At 53.7% G+C, this 17,847-nt stretch overlaps 1 protein-coding gene across 1 annotated transcript; it reads right to left on the bottom strand.

Moving 5' to 3' along the window:
• Window positions 1-2,414: 2,414 nt before the first annotated feature.
• On the bottom strand, window positions 2,415-11,618 carry CA7 (carbonic anhydrase 7). The gene is made up of 7 exons (XM_032424322.1): window positions 11,477-11,618; window positions 8,709-8,906; window positions 5,615-5,733; window positions 4,726-4,821; window positions 4,560-4,622; window positions 3,877-4,032; window positions 2,415-3,210 (listed from the first exon to the last, which is right to left on the bottom strand). Exons 1-7 carry the CDS (start codon window positions 11,514-11,516, stop codon window positions 3,088-3,090), a joined length of 795 nt encoding a protein of 264 aa, XP_032280213.1. The 5' UTR covers window positions 11,517-11,618; the 3' UTR covers window positions 2,415-3,087.
• Window positions 11,619-17,847: the final 6,229 nt, after the last annotated feature.

Genomic DNA, 17,847 nt, shown 5'->3' with positions numbered 1-17,847 from the left:
CCCAGATGTTTTCGAGGGCCACCCCGGCTGCCAGGGAGAGCTCTCTGGGATCTTGGGAGCAAACAGAGCCCATCTTGTCTTGAGTGCTCCAAATGTGCCAGGGGGCAGTCTTGCCCTCGGTAAGGATTCAGGACACAGTCCTGGGTCCCTTGAGGCCAGGTTTGCTGGAGACATTTGGGATCCTACTGGGGCATCCCATTTGGATGTAAAAGGGTCAAATCTTGGGCTGTGATTATAAGGAGGCCACTTTTGATTTTAAAATAGTTTTAAATTAAAAAAACGAATTAAGGGGAAGGATTTAATGGGTGAGGATTCTTGGCAGCCTTGGGATAATTACTGTAACACCAGCTCCCATTTCTCAAGTCCTCGGTGGCGCCAAGCCTGTCATGCCACCATCCCTGGGAGGGGCTGGCCAAGGTCCCTGGCATGGCCAGTGGCATCAGCCTGTTGTTCCAACTCCACGTGGCCACCACCATACCCATCCCTCCCTCCCTTGGGCCCATTTTCTCTGGCATAGAGCAGGAGAGTTACGGGACAGATCCAGGTTCAAATCCTACTCTACCCCTTGCCCACTTACCCTCCTCCAGCCTCATCATCCTCGTCTGTAAAATGGGGGTGAAGACAGTTCTTGGATCCTAAGGAGAGTCAGACATCTGCCCCTGGCCCTTGGCCTGCCTTCAGGGGCAGCTTTCCTAGCATTACTTCTCTGTCACTGCCTGCCGTCAAGCTGAGCAAAACTGTCCTCGAGACACCACCCTTCTTAAGGTCTCCCGAAACACTGAGGGAGAAAATGGCCCTTTATATCAGGCCAGGGGCGCCTGCAGGGGCAAACCTGTGCCTGGCCTCCCATCGAGGGGCCCTGTCCCTTCTGTCCCCCAACCTCAGCCCGCTCTGGAGACAGCTTGGTCCTGAGCATGGGAGTGAGAGGGGCCAACTGAACAAGCCTCTCCCTTCCCCGCATCCGTGGCTCGAAGCTAAAAGTCTCAGACCCAATTCTTCCCTCTCCTTATGGCTTCATCCAAAGTCCAGAAGTACTGCATAACCCAGGAGTGCCCTTCTGGTAATGGTGACAATGACAGGAGCCATGGCGAAGTGAGCAGAGAGAGGTACCGCCAGCCCCTCTAGTCTCTGCAGCTCAGCCTCCCTCCTAAGGGTGTTCAGACAGGCCCCCTCCCATCTCTGCAAAGGCCCTGACCCAGCACCCCTCAGCAATGTATCTCTCTGCTTCAAATTTGCTGTCCCAGTTGTCACCTCCCCTCAGGCCTTAGCCCCCTGGCTGTCTGCTGCCTGCCCCTGCCCCTCTATCTGGGTTACAGTGAGCGGGGTCTCTAAACCCACCTGTGTGCTTTCCTTAGGGAGCCTTCCAGATTTGGGCTGGACTGAGGCGAGGCAAGGAGGCACTTAGGGTGCAAACTTAAGGAGGCACCCACTCTCAGGCTCCTATAAATGCAGGGTCGGGCCTGAGCATGCATGCCTCATCCTGGCCCCAGCCCTGCCTCAGACTCCTCAGCAGCCCCCAGTGGGTCCCTTTCCCCTGGTGTTTTGGACCCTATTCTATGGCTTTTCTCCCACTTCTCAGCAGCTCCTGCTTAGGGTTCCCTGCTTTTCCTCCTCTGGACATCCTGGGCCCCCTCTTTCCTGTGTACCCCTCCCCTCTAGCCCCTAGACCTCACTATCACCTTGAATTAAGATACGCCAAAGCAGCCCAACCCTTTACCTCTCCCCTGGCTAAGACCGCAACATCCTACGAATTCCTAGCACTCCCCTCCAGGGCCCTGTGAGTGCTGCGTCCACCCTGGTCAGCTCCTGCCCAGGCTCCCCAGTCCGGGTGGAGGCCCAGGTACTTGGATCCTCTTTCCTTCCCTGATAGCCAAACCCTATCTTTGGGCTGCACCTCCTAAACTTTTCTTATCCAGCCCCGCTGCTCCTTACCTCTACCATCCTGTTCCCTTTTTCCGGGCCACTGGCCCCTGCCTCCACCCTGCTGCCACTCCTGCCTGCTCATCCCCACCCCCCAGGGATCTTCCTCCACTGCACATGGGGTTCTGCCCCGCCTCTACCCCAGACTCTTCGTGACTCCCCATTAGCCTCGGGAGAGTCCCAGCCTCTCCCCCAGGGCTCCAGCGTCCCTGGTCCTTTTCAGCTCCACACTCTGGGCTCTCTCTCGCCTTTAGGCTTGCACACCTGCTTCCCCTTGGCTTCAAACTTTCTGGTCCCTTCTCTCTGCCTTGGAATACTGGCTGGAATTTAATTTTCTTCACCAGATGAGGTAGGCCCTCCCCCTTTTCTCTGCTCCCATGGCCCCTGCCCTGCTCTCTCTATAACCCTCACCCGCTCAGTACCCTTGTCCCTCCCCACATACTCTGCTTGACTCACCACCGTCAGTTGCTCCAATGCCTAGAACAGTCCCTGATACAGCACAGGCACTCAGTGGGTAGTTGTTGCATGAATAAATGAGTTTATTAATCTTTGCATGGATGGATTGTCATGTAGGTGGCTTTGGTGGCTGGGTGGGGATGAGGGAAGATACTACAGAAGCTGCAGCCAGTGTCTGCCCAGGGCAGCAGGTGGCTGGAGGGAAAAGGCCATGTCATCTCCAGCAGGCTGGGTGCTGATTTTAATGGCCCGGCAGTGAGGTGCGTGCATGGCAGAGGCCTGCAAAAGAGGTAACGCCGAGAGGGCAGCCCTGCCCCCCTCTAATTATTGCTTGAGTCTTCCTGGCAATGCCAGGTGCCTGCCCCAGAGAGCTGGGTCTCGTCCATCACAGTGTGAGCTCAGGGTGGGGCTGCTGCCGCTGCCAGTGGGCAAGACGGGAGGAGATTCCCAGGGGCCTTTGGGTCTTGGAGAGCAGAGGCAGCCTTAGGCTTGGACCATGCTCAGCTCCTGTCCTTCCTGTCCCCAGCTGAAGGGTGTCCCCTGACTTGAGGGTCCCATCAAGAATCCTCCAGGGTGGCCAAGGAGCAAGCCAGCTGAAGGGGGTGGTCCACAGCACCCCCCAGGCAGGGAGCCTCGGATGGTTTGGTGTCTGCTGACATGGAAGCCCTTGGGAAAATGGTGCTCTAGTGGCCGGCTGGGCAGGCAGGCGGCTCAGGCCCGGAAGGAGGCCTTGACCACACGGCCCTTCAGTGGCTGTGGCGGCCGGAAGTTGTTCACCATGTGGATCCTCTCATCATCCTCTGAGGTGAAAAGCAGGCTCCGGAACTTCTCCATCTTGAGAAGGCGGAAGAGATACTCAGGGCAGAATGGGGGTGCTGTGGTCCTCTCTGATCCCAGACACATCATCTGGCATACCTGGCCAATTGGCTCCACCTCTCCCTCCTCTTACTCCTAGGTCCTGTCCCCACTCCTCCCCACTTGTTCTCTCTTTGGGATCCTGACCTCAGTTATCCACCCACTAAGGGGCCTCTGAACCTGGCCCCTGCTCCACCTAGCTCTACTTCCAAATCCATCTAGCTAAAACTTATCAACAAATGCAGGATTCAGATTCTAACACAGTAGGGATCATCCTAGGATCCAGGGATCTCCCCTCTTAGCCTGTGGTTATGTCCTAATGACTAACAATCAAGCAAACTCCCAACCAAGAATCTAAATGTTAAAAAAAAAAAAGTGTGGGGGGGCAGCGCCTGGCTGGCTCAGTCCGTAGAGCATCCAACTCTTGATCTCAGGGTCATGAGTTTAAAGCCCATGTTGGTCATGGAGCCTACTTTAAAACAAAACAAAACAAAACAAGGAATCTAAATGTTTATTAGCAAAAGATGGGAGCCTTGATGGTGGGACCATAAGCTGTAGCTTTGTCGGTTGGGCGGGTGGCACTCCCTGGGATGGGCCCTGAGTGCCATATCCTCCCATCTCACCCGGGACTCTGGGAGAACTCACCTGCCTCTCAGAGATGCTGATAGGTTCCCGGAGCACAATCCAGGTGACGCTCTCACTCAGTGGGGGTGTCGTCAGGGAGCCCGGGTAGGTCCAGTAGTGCCGGCTGGCAGGCAGGAGGCACTTGGGGTTGAAGCAGCTGAACTGGGCTTTGGTTCCCTGGGGCAGGGCAGGCAAACCCAGGAATCAGCATAGACCTGCCACTAGGACCAGACCAGCATCCTCCCCACTCTTTGCTGTTGGCAGGATTTAGGCTTTTCCTTGGCCCACTGATGCAAATGTGGGCATAGGTCTGTGATACCAGATGCCGTCTCCCCCCGGGCCTGGGCCCTGTCCACCTGTTTGCCGGTATGTAAACCCTGCTGCTCCTAGAGCCCTCTGGTCTCCATGTTCTGTCTCTGCCACATCCTCCAACTGCCCTTAGCTGCCTGTAGGATGGCCACTGACTCAACAAGCATCTTACCAGTCCCATACCCACCCGGGTGATGTGCTGGGCACTCCGCGAGGCCACTGACGCTGGGGAAGAGGAGTTATTTGGGGGGCACTGTGGCTGCTCGCCTGTACCCTTCATCTCAGCAGGGGTTTGCTGTCAGATTGGAGCGGTGGTTGGTCCCACCCTCCGCTCCAGCCTCTTCCTCCCTCCCGCCAGGCTGCCCTGGGTCAGGGGTATGGACCCCCAGTCTCACCTTAAACCGAACCATATAGAGCGCATCTGTCAGACGGTTCATGCTGGGGTGCTCATCCCCTGTCTGTCAGGGAAAGGGTAGAGTGAGCCCAGCACTCACCATGTTTGGAACAAGGGGCAGCGCCAGGCTTCCCGTGCCCCTCTTGGCCCCAGTAACCACCCCTTACCTCCAAGAAGACACCGACCACAGCCAGGCCATCAGGTGCTGAGGCTGCCTCCCCAAAGGTGCTGTACTTCTTGGCGTTCCAATGAACAAGGTGCAGCTATAGGGGCAAGGCCAGTGCTTAGCGCCTCCGAGGGGCCATGGGAGCTCAGAGCCAGGCTTCCCTCACTCCCACTGGACTCCTGGCCCCTCTGCAAGAGGGGTAAGGCTGTTAAACCTCCCAGGCCTCTGGGAGGGGCCCGTAGAGCCCCCAATGGAGCCCCCAGTGGTCACAGATAACATCCACACTGCTCTGGGCCCAACCCTTTCCTGAGCCCCAGGTGACCTAAAGAGGAATCTGGTTCGGGCCTTGCCCTCAGTGAGCTGTGAGATAGATAATGGCCCTCCGAGTGACACATCTTGGAGGACGTGGTGCCTGCAGCTGAGTCTGAAGAGTAAACAGGGGCTTATCAGATGGAACCCTGGTGAAAAGTACCCCAGGCAGAGAGACTAGCATAGGCAAAAAGCCTGGAGGTTTGAAAGAGCTGGGTGTGGACAGGAGATTCGTCATATGCCGGCCAATTGGGGGAGAGGTCAGGAAAAGATGAGGCCAGGCAACGCCACTACGTGCAGGGCCTTGAATGCCAGGCTCAGTCCTTAAAGGGTTGTTAGCAAGCGTGTGGTGGGACCGGACTTATCCTTCAGAAAACTCCCTCTGGATATACAAACCAGGATATCCATGGGCAGAGTTCAGTTGGAAGACCCTGTGCTGGGGGCAGGTGGAAGGTGTCTCTCCCAAACCCCCTGGGTGCCCCTCCTCACCCTCTCCAGAGCCCCACACCAAGCACCCATCAAGTCCCTGACTCTCCTGTCCTTCCCCAAACAGTACAGGGATTCCGGTAGAGGGCCCTTACCTCGCTGGGGAATGACTTGCCATCTACCGTGTGCTCTGAGCCCACACTGTGCTTCTTGCCCCAGTGGAAATGGAGCTGCTTGAGCCGATACGGCCCATCCAGGGGCCCCCCAGTCACCACTGCAGGAAGAAGTGGGGTGTGTAGTCACTGATGTGAGAGATCCCACACCTCCCAGCAGGTGGTGATGCCAGGCCCAGGCCAGTGTCCAGGGGCAGGAGAAAGTTTTCATTTGGAAAATTCTTTGGGCTAACTAGGCTTGGGTCCATCCTCACCCAGTCCCCGGGGCCCTGCAGGTGGCAGAGATAGTGACAAAATACACCAGTCCACTTGGCCATCCTCCCCATTCCTGCCCACTTTTTTTTTTTTTTAAAGATTTTATTTATTTATTTGACAGAGGGAGAGAGAGAACACAAATAGGCAGACAGGCAGGCAGTGGGAGAGGGAGAAGCAGGCTCCCCGCTGAGCACAGAGACCGATGCGGGACTCGATCCCAGGACGCTGGGATCATGACCTGAGCGGAAGGCAGACGCTTAACCGACTGAGCCACCCAGGCACCCCTCCTGCCCACTTTTGCATGGAAGCTGGGACCTTGTCTCCCAGGCCCCCATTACCGCTAACAAGAGGCCTCTCATGTCTGGATCCCTGACCCAGGGCTAGATTAGAAGGATTCTTTTGTTTAGTCCTTCTAGAAGCCTTATAGAAGTCATGAGGGACAGAACCTATTGTTATCTCTATCTTATAATGGAGGAAAATGAGGCACAGAAAGGGCAAGGCATTTGGCCAAGGTCACACAGCAAGGCACTGAGCTAGGATATAAGCCTGTATATCCTTCATAAGGCCAGAGCCCAAGCCCCTACTCGCCAGATCACATTGTCTCCCTGGAACCTTGAGCGTTCTCAGGACCTGGTGTTGTCCAGAGACCAGCTCCTGAGGGTCCACACTCTGATGGCCAGGCCGAGGCCATCTCCCGTGGCCTCTTGGGAGGTCCCTATTTGTGCTGGTTTTGTGACTTTCTCACCCTGATACCTGGTGAGCTGGGGCCATGCACAAGGCCTCCTGGGACTGATTGAATTTCCAGGTGAAAGGGATCTGGCAGTGGAGAGAGCCCCAGTGAGGCCTGAATGTGAGCCCTTGGATCAGGTGACGGCCCTAGGCTCAGAGTTCCACTCTGAGGCCTGTCCAGAATGGGTGACCAGGGCAGGGCCTTGCCCCTTGTGGGCCCTGTGAGGAGGAGGATGACCCAACAGTCCAAAGGCCCTTCCTTGCTACCTGGCCTTATCCAAGAAGCAGGATCTGTCCATAGCATTCCTAGAGGGTTGACAAAGGGAGTCTGGGAGGGTGGCCATGGCAGGGGCCCGATCAGGCTGTCCCATCCTGGGGAGGCAGGAGCAGGAGGGCCTGCAGGCTGAGCTCCCTGATATGACCTCTGGGGGCCCACCTGTCTGAGCATGCCCCACCTGGGATGCTGCAGTGTGGTCTCTCAGGGAATAAACTCCCTACCTAACCCCTTGAACTTGGCTCCTTTAGCCCTCTCCCTCTGTCCTGACTATAGATTATACTATCACTCACTCTGCATTCACCATGTATTCAGCACTCTGCTGGCACCAACCCCATAGTGTTCTTGAGAGGAACATATTATCACCCCCATTGGACAGATGTATGGCTGAGGCTCAGAAAAGCAGGTGTCCTGCCCAAAGTCACACAACTGGTGAGTGGCAGAGCCCCAACTGTCTCACTCCCAAGCTCAATCTCTTTCCACTGACTCCCTGCCTCCTCAAGCCTGGGCATTCTGGTAGGAGACGGAGCCCCAGCCAGGCCTCAAAGTAAGCCACTGGATCAGCGATCCAGAGGCATGCCCCCTTGGACTTCCTCCCCACTTCCCGACAACAATGGCCTTCACTAAGCTACTGAGGTGAAGCCTCAATGCCCTCTGAAGGCTGTTAGAAGGTACAGTCACATGAAAACTGTTCCTTTAAAAACTGTCATTTAGGGTCATCAAGAGCCCCATGTGCCTCCCCCAAGCTCTGGTGAGAGGCTTTATTAAAAATTCTGTACCAGGAAGGGTTGTCTCTCTTCTGAGGGTCTGCTGGATTTCTTCCCTTCTGCAATAAGAACTATAGCTGGTCCTCTTTCCCTTTTTTCCTAGCCTACCAGGGAACTCAGGGCTAAGCAACTAAGATCACTCTTCTCTGGCTTCCCTCCTCTTCTCTGCTTTTTGATTTTCTGCTTGAAACGTTAAGTTCCCTTGTGTGCTTTCATTGTATGTGTGTGTGGGGGGGGGGGGGAGGTGGAGAGGGGCAGAGTACCAATTACTTCCTTACACAAGAAACTCTAGCAGCTTCCCTCCTTGCTCCACTCCACCCTTCATAGGCCTGTTCATAAGGATAAAATCTCTTCACTGAGGAGCACTCCTGAGGCTTCTGCCTAGGAATTTATTATGAAAGAACCTAGACTCTCAACCCAGGGTAAACAGATGTCATAAGTTCCTGCTGGCCTCCTCTGGCCCAACTGGCTGGAATCTTGAGGTTGAGGATGGGCTGGAGACAAGACCTTTGGAGTTGGACCAGGCTGATTTGGGCTTCCCTGCTCATTGAGTCTCTGCTTGCCCATCTTAGAGGGGGGTTCTTGAGAGGAATAAAAGAGCCTCCTAAGACCTTAGCAAGGGACCTGGCACACAGAACACTCTAGCTCCCTTCTGTCTCTGGGCTTGGCCAGATCACACAGGGAGGAGGGTTTGGCCTTAGGCCACACAGCAGGTCAGTGACAGGGCCTGGAGTGAAAACAAACCTGACCTAAAGCAGTAAATGGAAGAGAAGGAAGGGAATTCACAGTTCTTGAGGATCTGCTGTATGTCAGCACTACAAACATCACTTCCGTTTTTCATTGTTCCTCTCTATGACCGCAGAGAGGTAAAGAGGGTCTTTTTGCTCCCATTGTATGCATAAGGAGACTGAGGCTCAGCACAGGGCTTCAGAGCTGATGAGAGGTAGAGCCTTCCTTCCCCACCACAGCAACCTGCCCTTCCTGAGCCTGCCCCTATGCAGGGTGAGGACCCCAGTGGGAGGGGGGCCAGCCTCTGGCAAGGGCCACTTACCAGTTCGGTCATCACTGTCATTGAAATCCACCTGGACAGAGTGGCCATTGTTGGTGATGCTGAGGGATATGCAGGCCTCATAGGAAAGCTCCAGTGGCTTCAGGCTGGGCGAGTACACAGCCTGGCTGGACACAATGTTGATTGGTGACTGGCGGTCTCCCTGGGCAATGGGATACAGCTTGTGCCACTGTGAGGGGCCTGCAGGTGGGGAGAGGGCAAGGGCTCGGGCTAGCTGGGATCTCTGGGCTGCAGGCCGAGGACGCCCGTGGGGGACCGTCTTCCCGATATCCCTTCAGATGTCAGCCTCTGCTTTGGAGCTGTCCAGTCCCAGCTCAGCCACTTCCCTCTCTGCCTCCATTTCCTTTCTGCAAGATGGCCTCACTAAAACTCTCCTCCCAGAGGTGATAGGAGGCCCAGAGAGGTAATTCATGGAAAGGAGCACAATATAGCCACAAGCCCAGAGGCGGCTCTAGGCAGGGACTCCTCCCCAACTCCCAATGCATGCTCACAGTGAACCCCAGGCCTCTGAAGTCCCTGACCTGACCCTACCAGGTATCTAGCCTCTTCCCACACCTTGAGCACGTTTGTGTTGGTGTTTGTGATTACAATAACAAAAGCTAAAGTCAACCTAGCTTGGGCTCTGTGACATGCGCTTGCTCCTCACAACCATACTGTGAAGTAGAAACCAGCATGATCCCCATTTCATAGATGAAAGAACTGAGGACCATTCATGCATGCGCGCGCGGACACACACACACACACACACACACACACACACACACACACACAAACTTGGGTACAGATATAAACATACAGCATGTGCATGGGCAGCCCCAACTGCCCTCCCCTGGCATCTACCTACAGATCTGTAGAGAATTTCATGTGTGCACACATATGTGTACAGTGACCTGGGTTCGTTGGGCTCAGAGTGGCCAGGCCCAGCAACATACATGAGTACAAACACACACACAGTCCTGCCGACTGTACCTGACACACGCACATGCACCATCACACACAAACACCCACTGTTGTAAACCCAGGTCTGCAATAAAAGACTACAGCAAAACACATGCTCGTGCAAGCACATACACACGCACACACACACACACACCTGCGTGCACACCCACGAGCGCCCACCACCTGCCTCCCAGAGGCTCCATCTGCAGCCGAGAGGCTCGGCATCTCCCTGGGGAACATCCTGAGATACAACCTATTTTTAGAGCTATTGCCGGCTGGTGCTTCTCCCCGTTTTTGGCTTCTTAAGTTTTCCCGAGAAAACAGCAGCAGGTGCCGACAGAGCTGTGTCCCCAGTGGATGACTCAGAATCGTGGCCCAGACCCACTGGGTTATTTTTGAAGTCCTGCGAGCATGCTGCATGCCCGCACCTCTATCTTCTGTCCTTCCCTCCCTCATTGCCCCTAGACTGAATGACCCAGGTCTGGCTGGGTGAGGGGCAGTGGCCTGAGGGTGGCAAGCCCATGGGGCAGGCCATATAGGATACTGTATGCTCAGAGCTGGTGGGCAGGACTAACAGTCAGGGGACTCCACTTCTGGAGGAAGCACCCAGAACCTAGTTCAGAGCAGGTGCTAGAGGGAAGATGATCTTCTATGGGTTCTCTCAACCTGCCCCTTCTCTGCCTCTCTCTCCAACTCTGCTGGATGTCTCTAGCTTTTCCATGCCCAGATCTGGGCGTCTCCCCTCCAAAGTATGCTCCTATGTCCCTATGTCCCAGAGGGAACCAGACACATCACAGCACCTCCCCAGCTCCCTCTGGCCCACTGCAACCTCCTAACCGCGAGACTAGCCCAGGACCTCCACCCTCCCTCAAAGAGTGATTCCCAGAAAAGGGGAGATGAGGCGTGTTCCTCTCACCAACACTTCCCTGTCTCCGCACATCCACCTACCCTGCCTGGGGTTTCCTTCTGGCAGCATGGATCTTGGGTCTTCATTGTTCACCGGATGGAGGGGGGAGCCCTTGCCCCACACCCCCACCCCAGCTTGGTAAAAAATAGCCCAAAATGTAACTGACCTGCCCCAGACCCACATTCAAGCCATCTGGCTCTCACCTCTGCCTCTTCTCCCTTCCTCTGCATCCTAAGGAAACTGAGGCAGGATCAGGGAGCTATTTTCCCAGACAGGAGGTTAATGTGGGCCATGCGCTCCCACGCTTCACACCAGGACGTGCTCAGACACCCTACTCGATGTAGACACCCAGACACACGCGTGCACCCCCAAATTCCCCCTTCCCTCACATACCTGCCAAGACAAAAGCTCCGACACTTCCGCGGGGAAACTCTCCCGGGGACACAGCGCCCTTGTCCAGCAGAGCTCGGCTCCCGGGAGGTCCCCGCACACACGCCGTGCGCGCTCCCCGCACAGACACCCGCGCACAGCGCCCCGCCCCGACCGCCCCCAGCTGCCCAGGGCCACCTCCGCCCCCTGTGCCCGCCGCGGGTGAGTGAGTTCGGGACCCAGGTCTGGGCGAGAACGGCAGTCAGGGGCTGCGCGGAGGAGGTGGCAGGACGCGTGCCCAGCCGCGGGGTGGCTCGCTGGCGGCGGGGCGGGCCGGGTCGCAGCGCGGACTTTGGGCCAGGAGCCGGGGAGCCGGGGCTCGGGCCGGGCAGCTGGCCTGGGTTATGGGCGCTGGACCAGAGCGGGGTCCCGGTCCGGCCGGAGGGTGGGGGGCTTGCGGGTCCAGGAAATCCGACTGGGCTCGAAGGTCGGGGGTTAGATCCGGAGGGTAGGGGCCGGCGGGGTCTGTACCTACCGTCGATCTGGCCGTAGCCCCAGCCGTGGTGGCCGGTCATGCCGCTGCTGTCCCCGCAGCCGTGCACCTGCCTGTTCCGCTCAGTTCCGCTGGCTCCGGCTGCGGCTTCGGCCCGCTCGCTACCGCCGAGCAGCCTCTTAAAGCTGCGGCGCGCGGGAGGAGCAGTTCCTGGGGGACCCGCCCCCCCAACCCCCAGCAGGGCTAAAGAGGCCAGCGGTGCCCCGCCCGCGCCGGCCCGCAGGCCAGTTGAACCCCAGAGTTGAGTCCAGGTGGGGGGTCTGGGGACCTAAAGCTCTCTCCCTACTCCCCATCTCCCCTCCCCCGCCCTGGCTAGAGGACTCTCCCCACTTTTCACGTGTACAGGCTCCGAACTGTACTGTGCTGAGGACTGCCCTGGTTTCTCCACATCCCATCCCATCCCGGGGCTTGTCCCTGAGCCGCAAATCCCATTACCGGGGACCTGGACTCTGGGTCCTGAGTCCTCTGGGATTGGAGAGTCCCCTCTAAAGTGCAAAGTGCATTGACCATCAGGTGTCCAGAACTGGAACCAGACACTGTGGCAGGTGCTGGGCCAAGCTGTGGGTCCTTCCTGCCATCTAACTCTCTTAGCTACCCTAACATTTGGTGGTACTTCCAAGAAGCCTCTTTCACAGAGAGAGGGCTGAAGCCTAGAGAGGTAAAATGATCTGCGCAGCATGCAAGGGATTCCCACCCAGATGGTCTCACTCTAGACACTGTGCTCTTTACCACTTCTCTTTGGTGCTGGGGGCAGGGGTCCCATAGTAATGGGGGTCTAGGAGTCTGGGGTAGGAGAGGGGACAGGACTGGCAATCCAGACCCCTGACCCCAAAGGGGGAGTGGGGAGGAAGTAGCATCAACCAGCGGGCATGAGGACAGATGGTCAAGAGCTCCCTCACAGAACCAAGCCTGAGACCCTGCCTCCCACCCTCTTCTTCTCTCCACTGCTTCCTCCTTCCCTGCAGGACTCTTTGCCTGCCCCTCTACAGCCTGCTGTTTGTCCTTCCTCTCCCTGACTCTTCATGACCTTTGGCACACCTGCTGGGAACTCAGGCCCTCCACCCTGTACTCGACCTCACTGCCTGCCTTGGCCCAACACTTGCCCACCTGCAAGCCTTGGTCTTTGTCGTGCCCTCCTTGCCCGGGCGTCCTCTATCTTCCACCCACTGGCTTTAGGCCGCCCAATCTGATTCATCTTAGGATGTGGCCTTGTGCCAAGGATAGGCCTTGTCTCTGACTAGGCCTCAGCAGGCAGTTTTGGGAAGACAAATAGATGGGTGGATGGAAGGACAGACAAATGATCCCAGCCAGTGACTTGTACCCAACAGGAGGTGAAGGGCCATTTGACCTTGATCAGAGGAGACTATTTCAGGCCCTGCTCTTGGCTGACCTTGTGAAGGAATCAGCCATTTGTCTGCCTGACTCCCCTACATCTCTGTGGTTATCTCAGTTTCCCTCTTCTAGGCCCTGAACCTCAGTTCCGCAAGTTAGAGTTGTGGAGATTAATCAACAACTGATTGGCTGGGTCAAGGTCAGTCAGTGATTTCCTAGCCCTGCCTAGATGCCTTTCTCTGACCCAGGAGCTGGAAGCCACCCTTACTAGAAATACGACTGTCAGGCGGCAGCAGGAGACTCATGATAGAGATTCAGGGGATGGGGCCTCCAAAATCAGCGTGTGACAGAGAATGCAACGTTGTCAAGGCCCCAAGTCTAAGCCAGAACTGTCATCCTCAGACCAAGAAGACAAAAGCTTGCTCAGTCCCAGAGGAAGCAGCCACACTTCTCCTGGGGGAGTTGTAACACTCTCAGCTCTGGGGAGGGGCTCCAAATGTAGCTACTTCATTGATTCACCTCTTCAGAGTGACCCAGGCCTATTCCATGTTTATTTATAGTATTTAATTAAAAAGTTAGAATTATTCATATAGTTTTGCATCCAATTTCATCTGCACACCAACCCTAGGTGGATTTTTGCCCCTTTTTACAAATGAGGAAAGTAAAGCTTAGAGAAGTTGAGTTAGGGAAAATAGCAAGTGACAGAGCAAAGACAAAAATCCAGTGCTGCTGAGTCCCTTATTCAACATGTCTAAAAGCACGGAGAGGGGGAGGAAGTGGATTTTAAATTTGATTGTCATTTGCATATATGCAAGACTTTCTCTGGAAGGACTTAAGAGAGGCTTGGGAGAGTGTTTGCCTCCCAGAAGGAGACTGGGAGACAGGAAGGGTGGGGAAGGTGCAGAATGGGGGTGGGAGGGACACTAAGGCTTACTCCTTTGTACCTTCTGGAAGAAACTATTACCTCTTTAACAACCACATACAAGTTGATCTAATTCTTTCCTTCCTGTACCCAGCAATTTTCTCCGGGTTCTGGAGTGCTGGGCACTCAGGCAGGTGAGAGGAGCCGATGCACTCTGCCCGTTTCTGCCCATTTCAGGTGAAGCCCCCATTACCCCAGCAGCCCATTCCGGTCAACTTGGGAAAGACGATACCCCCATTCAGGTGCCTCCTGTCTCAATTATGTGCTGTCTTTAAAAATGAATTGATTTCACTGCCCAGAAATTTACTCTTTGGTCTCACTGGCATTAGTGGCTCCTGGATTTCACTGTTGTTTATAAGGGAGGAGGAGCATGGGCAGGGGGTGGGTGGTATGAGGGCCATGATAAATGGGGGGGGGGGGGGAAGGGGGAGGAGGGCAGAAGCAGCTTACACAGCCATATCTCATTCATCAAGTGACCTTGACCAGATCTCACTTCCTCTCTCAAAGGTACAATGCCTTTGCTCTACAAGGTAATGAGGAGATTGTCCCTCCCTGCCCACCTCATGGGGAACCTGTGAGTATTGGTTGAGACAACAGATGTCCAATGCTGTTCCAACAAGTAGAGTCCTATGTACTGTATATGACTCTGTCACTGTATGTTATGCATAGGACCCACAGGCCAGGCCCAGAAGCCCTGTGGCCTGGAGACTCTAAAAGCAAAATTAGAGCTTTTTGTATTTTTTAAAAAAAAATTTCCACTCCATGTATGTATGTATATGTGTACAAACAGTGGGATGGAATGAGCCCTGATATGGCTCCCAGCATACCTGGCTGTGGGACCTGGGGCAAGTTACTTTACCTCTCTGAACCTGTCTTCTCATCTATAAAATGGGAATGAGAGTCTAGGAGGCTAATAGGATGGTCAGGTCACATGATATCTGTGAGACTCCTGGTGTCAAGGATGTACTCCTTAGACCCCAGAACCTCTATTCCTTCCCCTTTTCCTTAGCTTGTTGGGCACATTTAGAATCCCAAATACTCCTTTTGCAATTATAATAGTGACACCTTATTCATTGTAGAAAACTTGGAAGATTCAGAAAAACACAGAGAAGAACATTAAAACCACTGAACATATTATTACCTAAGAACCAAAACTGTTAACATTTTAGTGACCATCTACCAGGCTTTTTAGATATGTATTAGTAGTGCTGAAAAAACAATCAGAATCATATGTATAGCTTTGTGACCAGCTTTTTCACCTAATGCCCTATGGTAAGCATTTCCCTGCACGATCAGCCTTGGAGAACTTCGCACTCAATAACTGCACAATGCTCTAATGTATAGATTATTTACAGTTTTCACTATGGTAAATAGCACTACAGCGAACATTCTTATTTATACATCTGTGCATGTGTGTCTGATCATTTCCTTGGGACAAATTACTAAATGTGGAATTACCAAATCCAATGATATATGTATTGCCAGTAAGGCATTTGAAAATGAGAAAGTATGGTGGAAGTAGTTTCCAAAATTTATTCTTTTGTTCAATACGCATTTATTGAAGACTTACTAATGCCACATTCTGGGCCAGGCATGGGTGATAGAACTGTGAACATTATAGAGCCACACCTGCCTCAGGGGAGGGGTAAGTGAGAAAGACAAGAAATTGGCCAAAGGGCACCAGGATGAAAAGGGCTAAGATAGGCAAGGACAGGAAGGGAGAGATAGTGGTGGAGGCCAGGGAGGGTGTCCTGAGGTGTGACTCATTCTTTCTGGCTGGTTTCCCACATATTGTAAGCTCTTCAAGGGCAGAGCTAGCCCCAAACTGCCTGGGAGCCCAAGGATCCAGTCTCCCCCAGCCAAGACCAACCAGGACGGGTAAAATAATAGATCTGAGCTGGGGTCTGGCCAGATCTGTTGGGGTGTTTGTTTCTAATCCTCGTACCATCTTTTAATAGCTGTGAGGCTTTGGAATTGTACTCACTTTTAATGTAAGGCTCTCCAAGCCTCTGCTCTCTTGTCTATGAAATGGGGTGAGCAACAGTATCTGTTGCATTGGGTGAGCACAAAATGAGGTGATGCATGGCAAGGGCCTGCCTGGAAGATGGTAAGTGCTCAGTAAGTGGGGGTAATACTGTGGTTATAGGGCTCAGTTTTCCCACTTGTTTTGTTCAGTGGGGGGTTGGTCTAGGTCAGTGTTTTTTTTTTGTTTTTAGATTTTTTTTTTTTTATTTGACAGAGAGAGAGAAAATGCACAAACAGGAGGAACAGCAGAGGGAGAGGGAGAAGCAGGCTCTCTACTGAGAGCCCCGATGTGGGGCTCGATCCCAGGACCCTGGGATCATGACCTGAGCCCAAGGCAGATGCTTAACTGACTGAGCCAGGACCCCTAGGTCAGTGGTTATTAAACTTGAGTGTGCATCAGAATCACCTGGAGGGCTTGTTAAAACGATTCCCTGGGCCTCACCCCCAGAGCTTCTGATTCAGCCCGTCTGGGATGGGGCCTCAGAATTTGCATTTCTAACAAGTTCCAAGGTGATGATGATGATGCTGGTCCAGGACCGCCCTTTGAAAACCAATGGCTTCACTGAATGAGGCCATGGTTTCCTAGTTTGATTCCTAGTTTTATTCTCTGACCTCCACGATAGGAATAGGTCATCAGTGGGCCCTCAGTTCTCAGGTGGCAAGGTTTGGGTCTGATCAACCTCCACAGATCCAGCACAGGCACCTTTACATGCTATTATGGGTTGAATTGGGTCCCCTCCTCCCAAAGTTGCTGAGTCCTAACCTCTAGTACCTGTGAATGTGACAGTATTTAGAAATAGGGTTTTTGCAGATGAGATCAAGTTAAGATGAGGTCCTTAGGGTGAGCCCTGATCCAATGTGACTGGTGTCTTTATGAGGAGAGATCCAGACGGAGACGTGAGAGGAGGGTACCATGTGACCATGGAAGCAGAGATTGAAGTGTTGCAGCTGTAAGCCGAGCATTGCCAGCCAACCACCAGAAGCTAGAAAGGCCAAGAAGGATTCTTCCCTTCAGGCTGCAGAGGGAACAAACATAATGCCCACACTTTGATTTCAGACTTGAAGTTTTACTGTGAGACAATACATTTCTGTAGGGTTTTTTTTTTTTTAATGTAAGAATCTTTTTTTTTTTTTACAGATTTTATTTTTAAGTAATCTCTACACCCAACGTGGGGCTCAAACTCACAACCGCGAGATCAAGAGTCGCATGCTCTACCGACTGAGCCAGCCAGGTGCCCCTACGTATCTATAGTTTTAAGCCGCCCAGTTTGTGGTACTTTGTTACAGCAGTTCTAAGAATCTAATACTGTGCCGTATCTTTTTACAGACACTCCCAACACAAACCTTTGTCAAATTCATACATTTCTTCATAGGCATTATGACTTCCCCCACCAAATTTGGGGATGTTTCCTTTCATGCAGTCCATGAAGAGCATCAGAAGCTAAGCAGTGAACTCTTACCTGTTGTCTTTTGACCTTCCCACATTCCTTGGGTGTATTTTATTATCCCTTATATTTCACCTGTCCAACTGGAGAAGGAAATGTGACAGCATAAGCACACGACGTGCTGGGAAAGCCTCATGCCTTTGTTTCCCATCAGTTGTATTCTATGGGTGCTGGGTAGGGACCAGGGAAGTCATAAGAGGGTGTGCCCCACCCTGATCCTGGGGACAGCACCCAGGGGAATTGCATCCATCATCCCACTGCATCATTACCATCAAACTGTCTCTCTTCCCATCCCCATCCCAGGGTGTGTTAGGGGCAGGGGTCTGTGCTCATTTTCATCTTATTTCAGGCAATTATTAACCTGAAGGTGCCTGTAGGCTCTGGGAGATAGAAGGGAAAGAATCTTCATCTCCCTCCCTGCTGCTCTTCTGGCTTCTAGTTTCCTCTCCCCCTTTCTCTTGGGGTAACTCTTCCTTGGCACCCATCCCCACAGGGCAGCCATCCTCTTCTTGAAAAGTGGCTCTTTTCAGAAAGTAGAGGGCTTTACATTCCTTCTTGCTTTTATATTCAAGGGCCTCACAACCTAGCCTGACCATGTCCTACCCCTCACCTAACTCCCCACCACACCA

This window comes from Phoca vitulina, unplaced genomic scaffold (genome assembly GCF_004348235.1).
Source record: "Phoca vitulina isolate PV1807 unplaced genomic scaffold, GSC_HSeal_1.0 scaffold30, whole genome shotgun sequence".
NCBI lineage: Eukaryota > Metazoa > Chordata > Mammalia > Carnivora > Phocidae > Phoca > Phoca vitulina.
The sequence above is the reverse complement of the archived record's forward strand: the minus strand, read 5'-3'. Positions and strand labels throughout refer to the sequence as shown.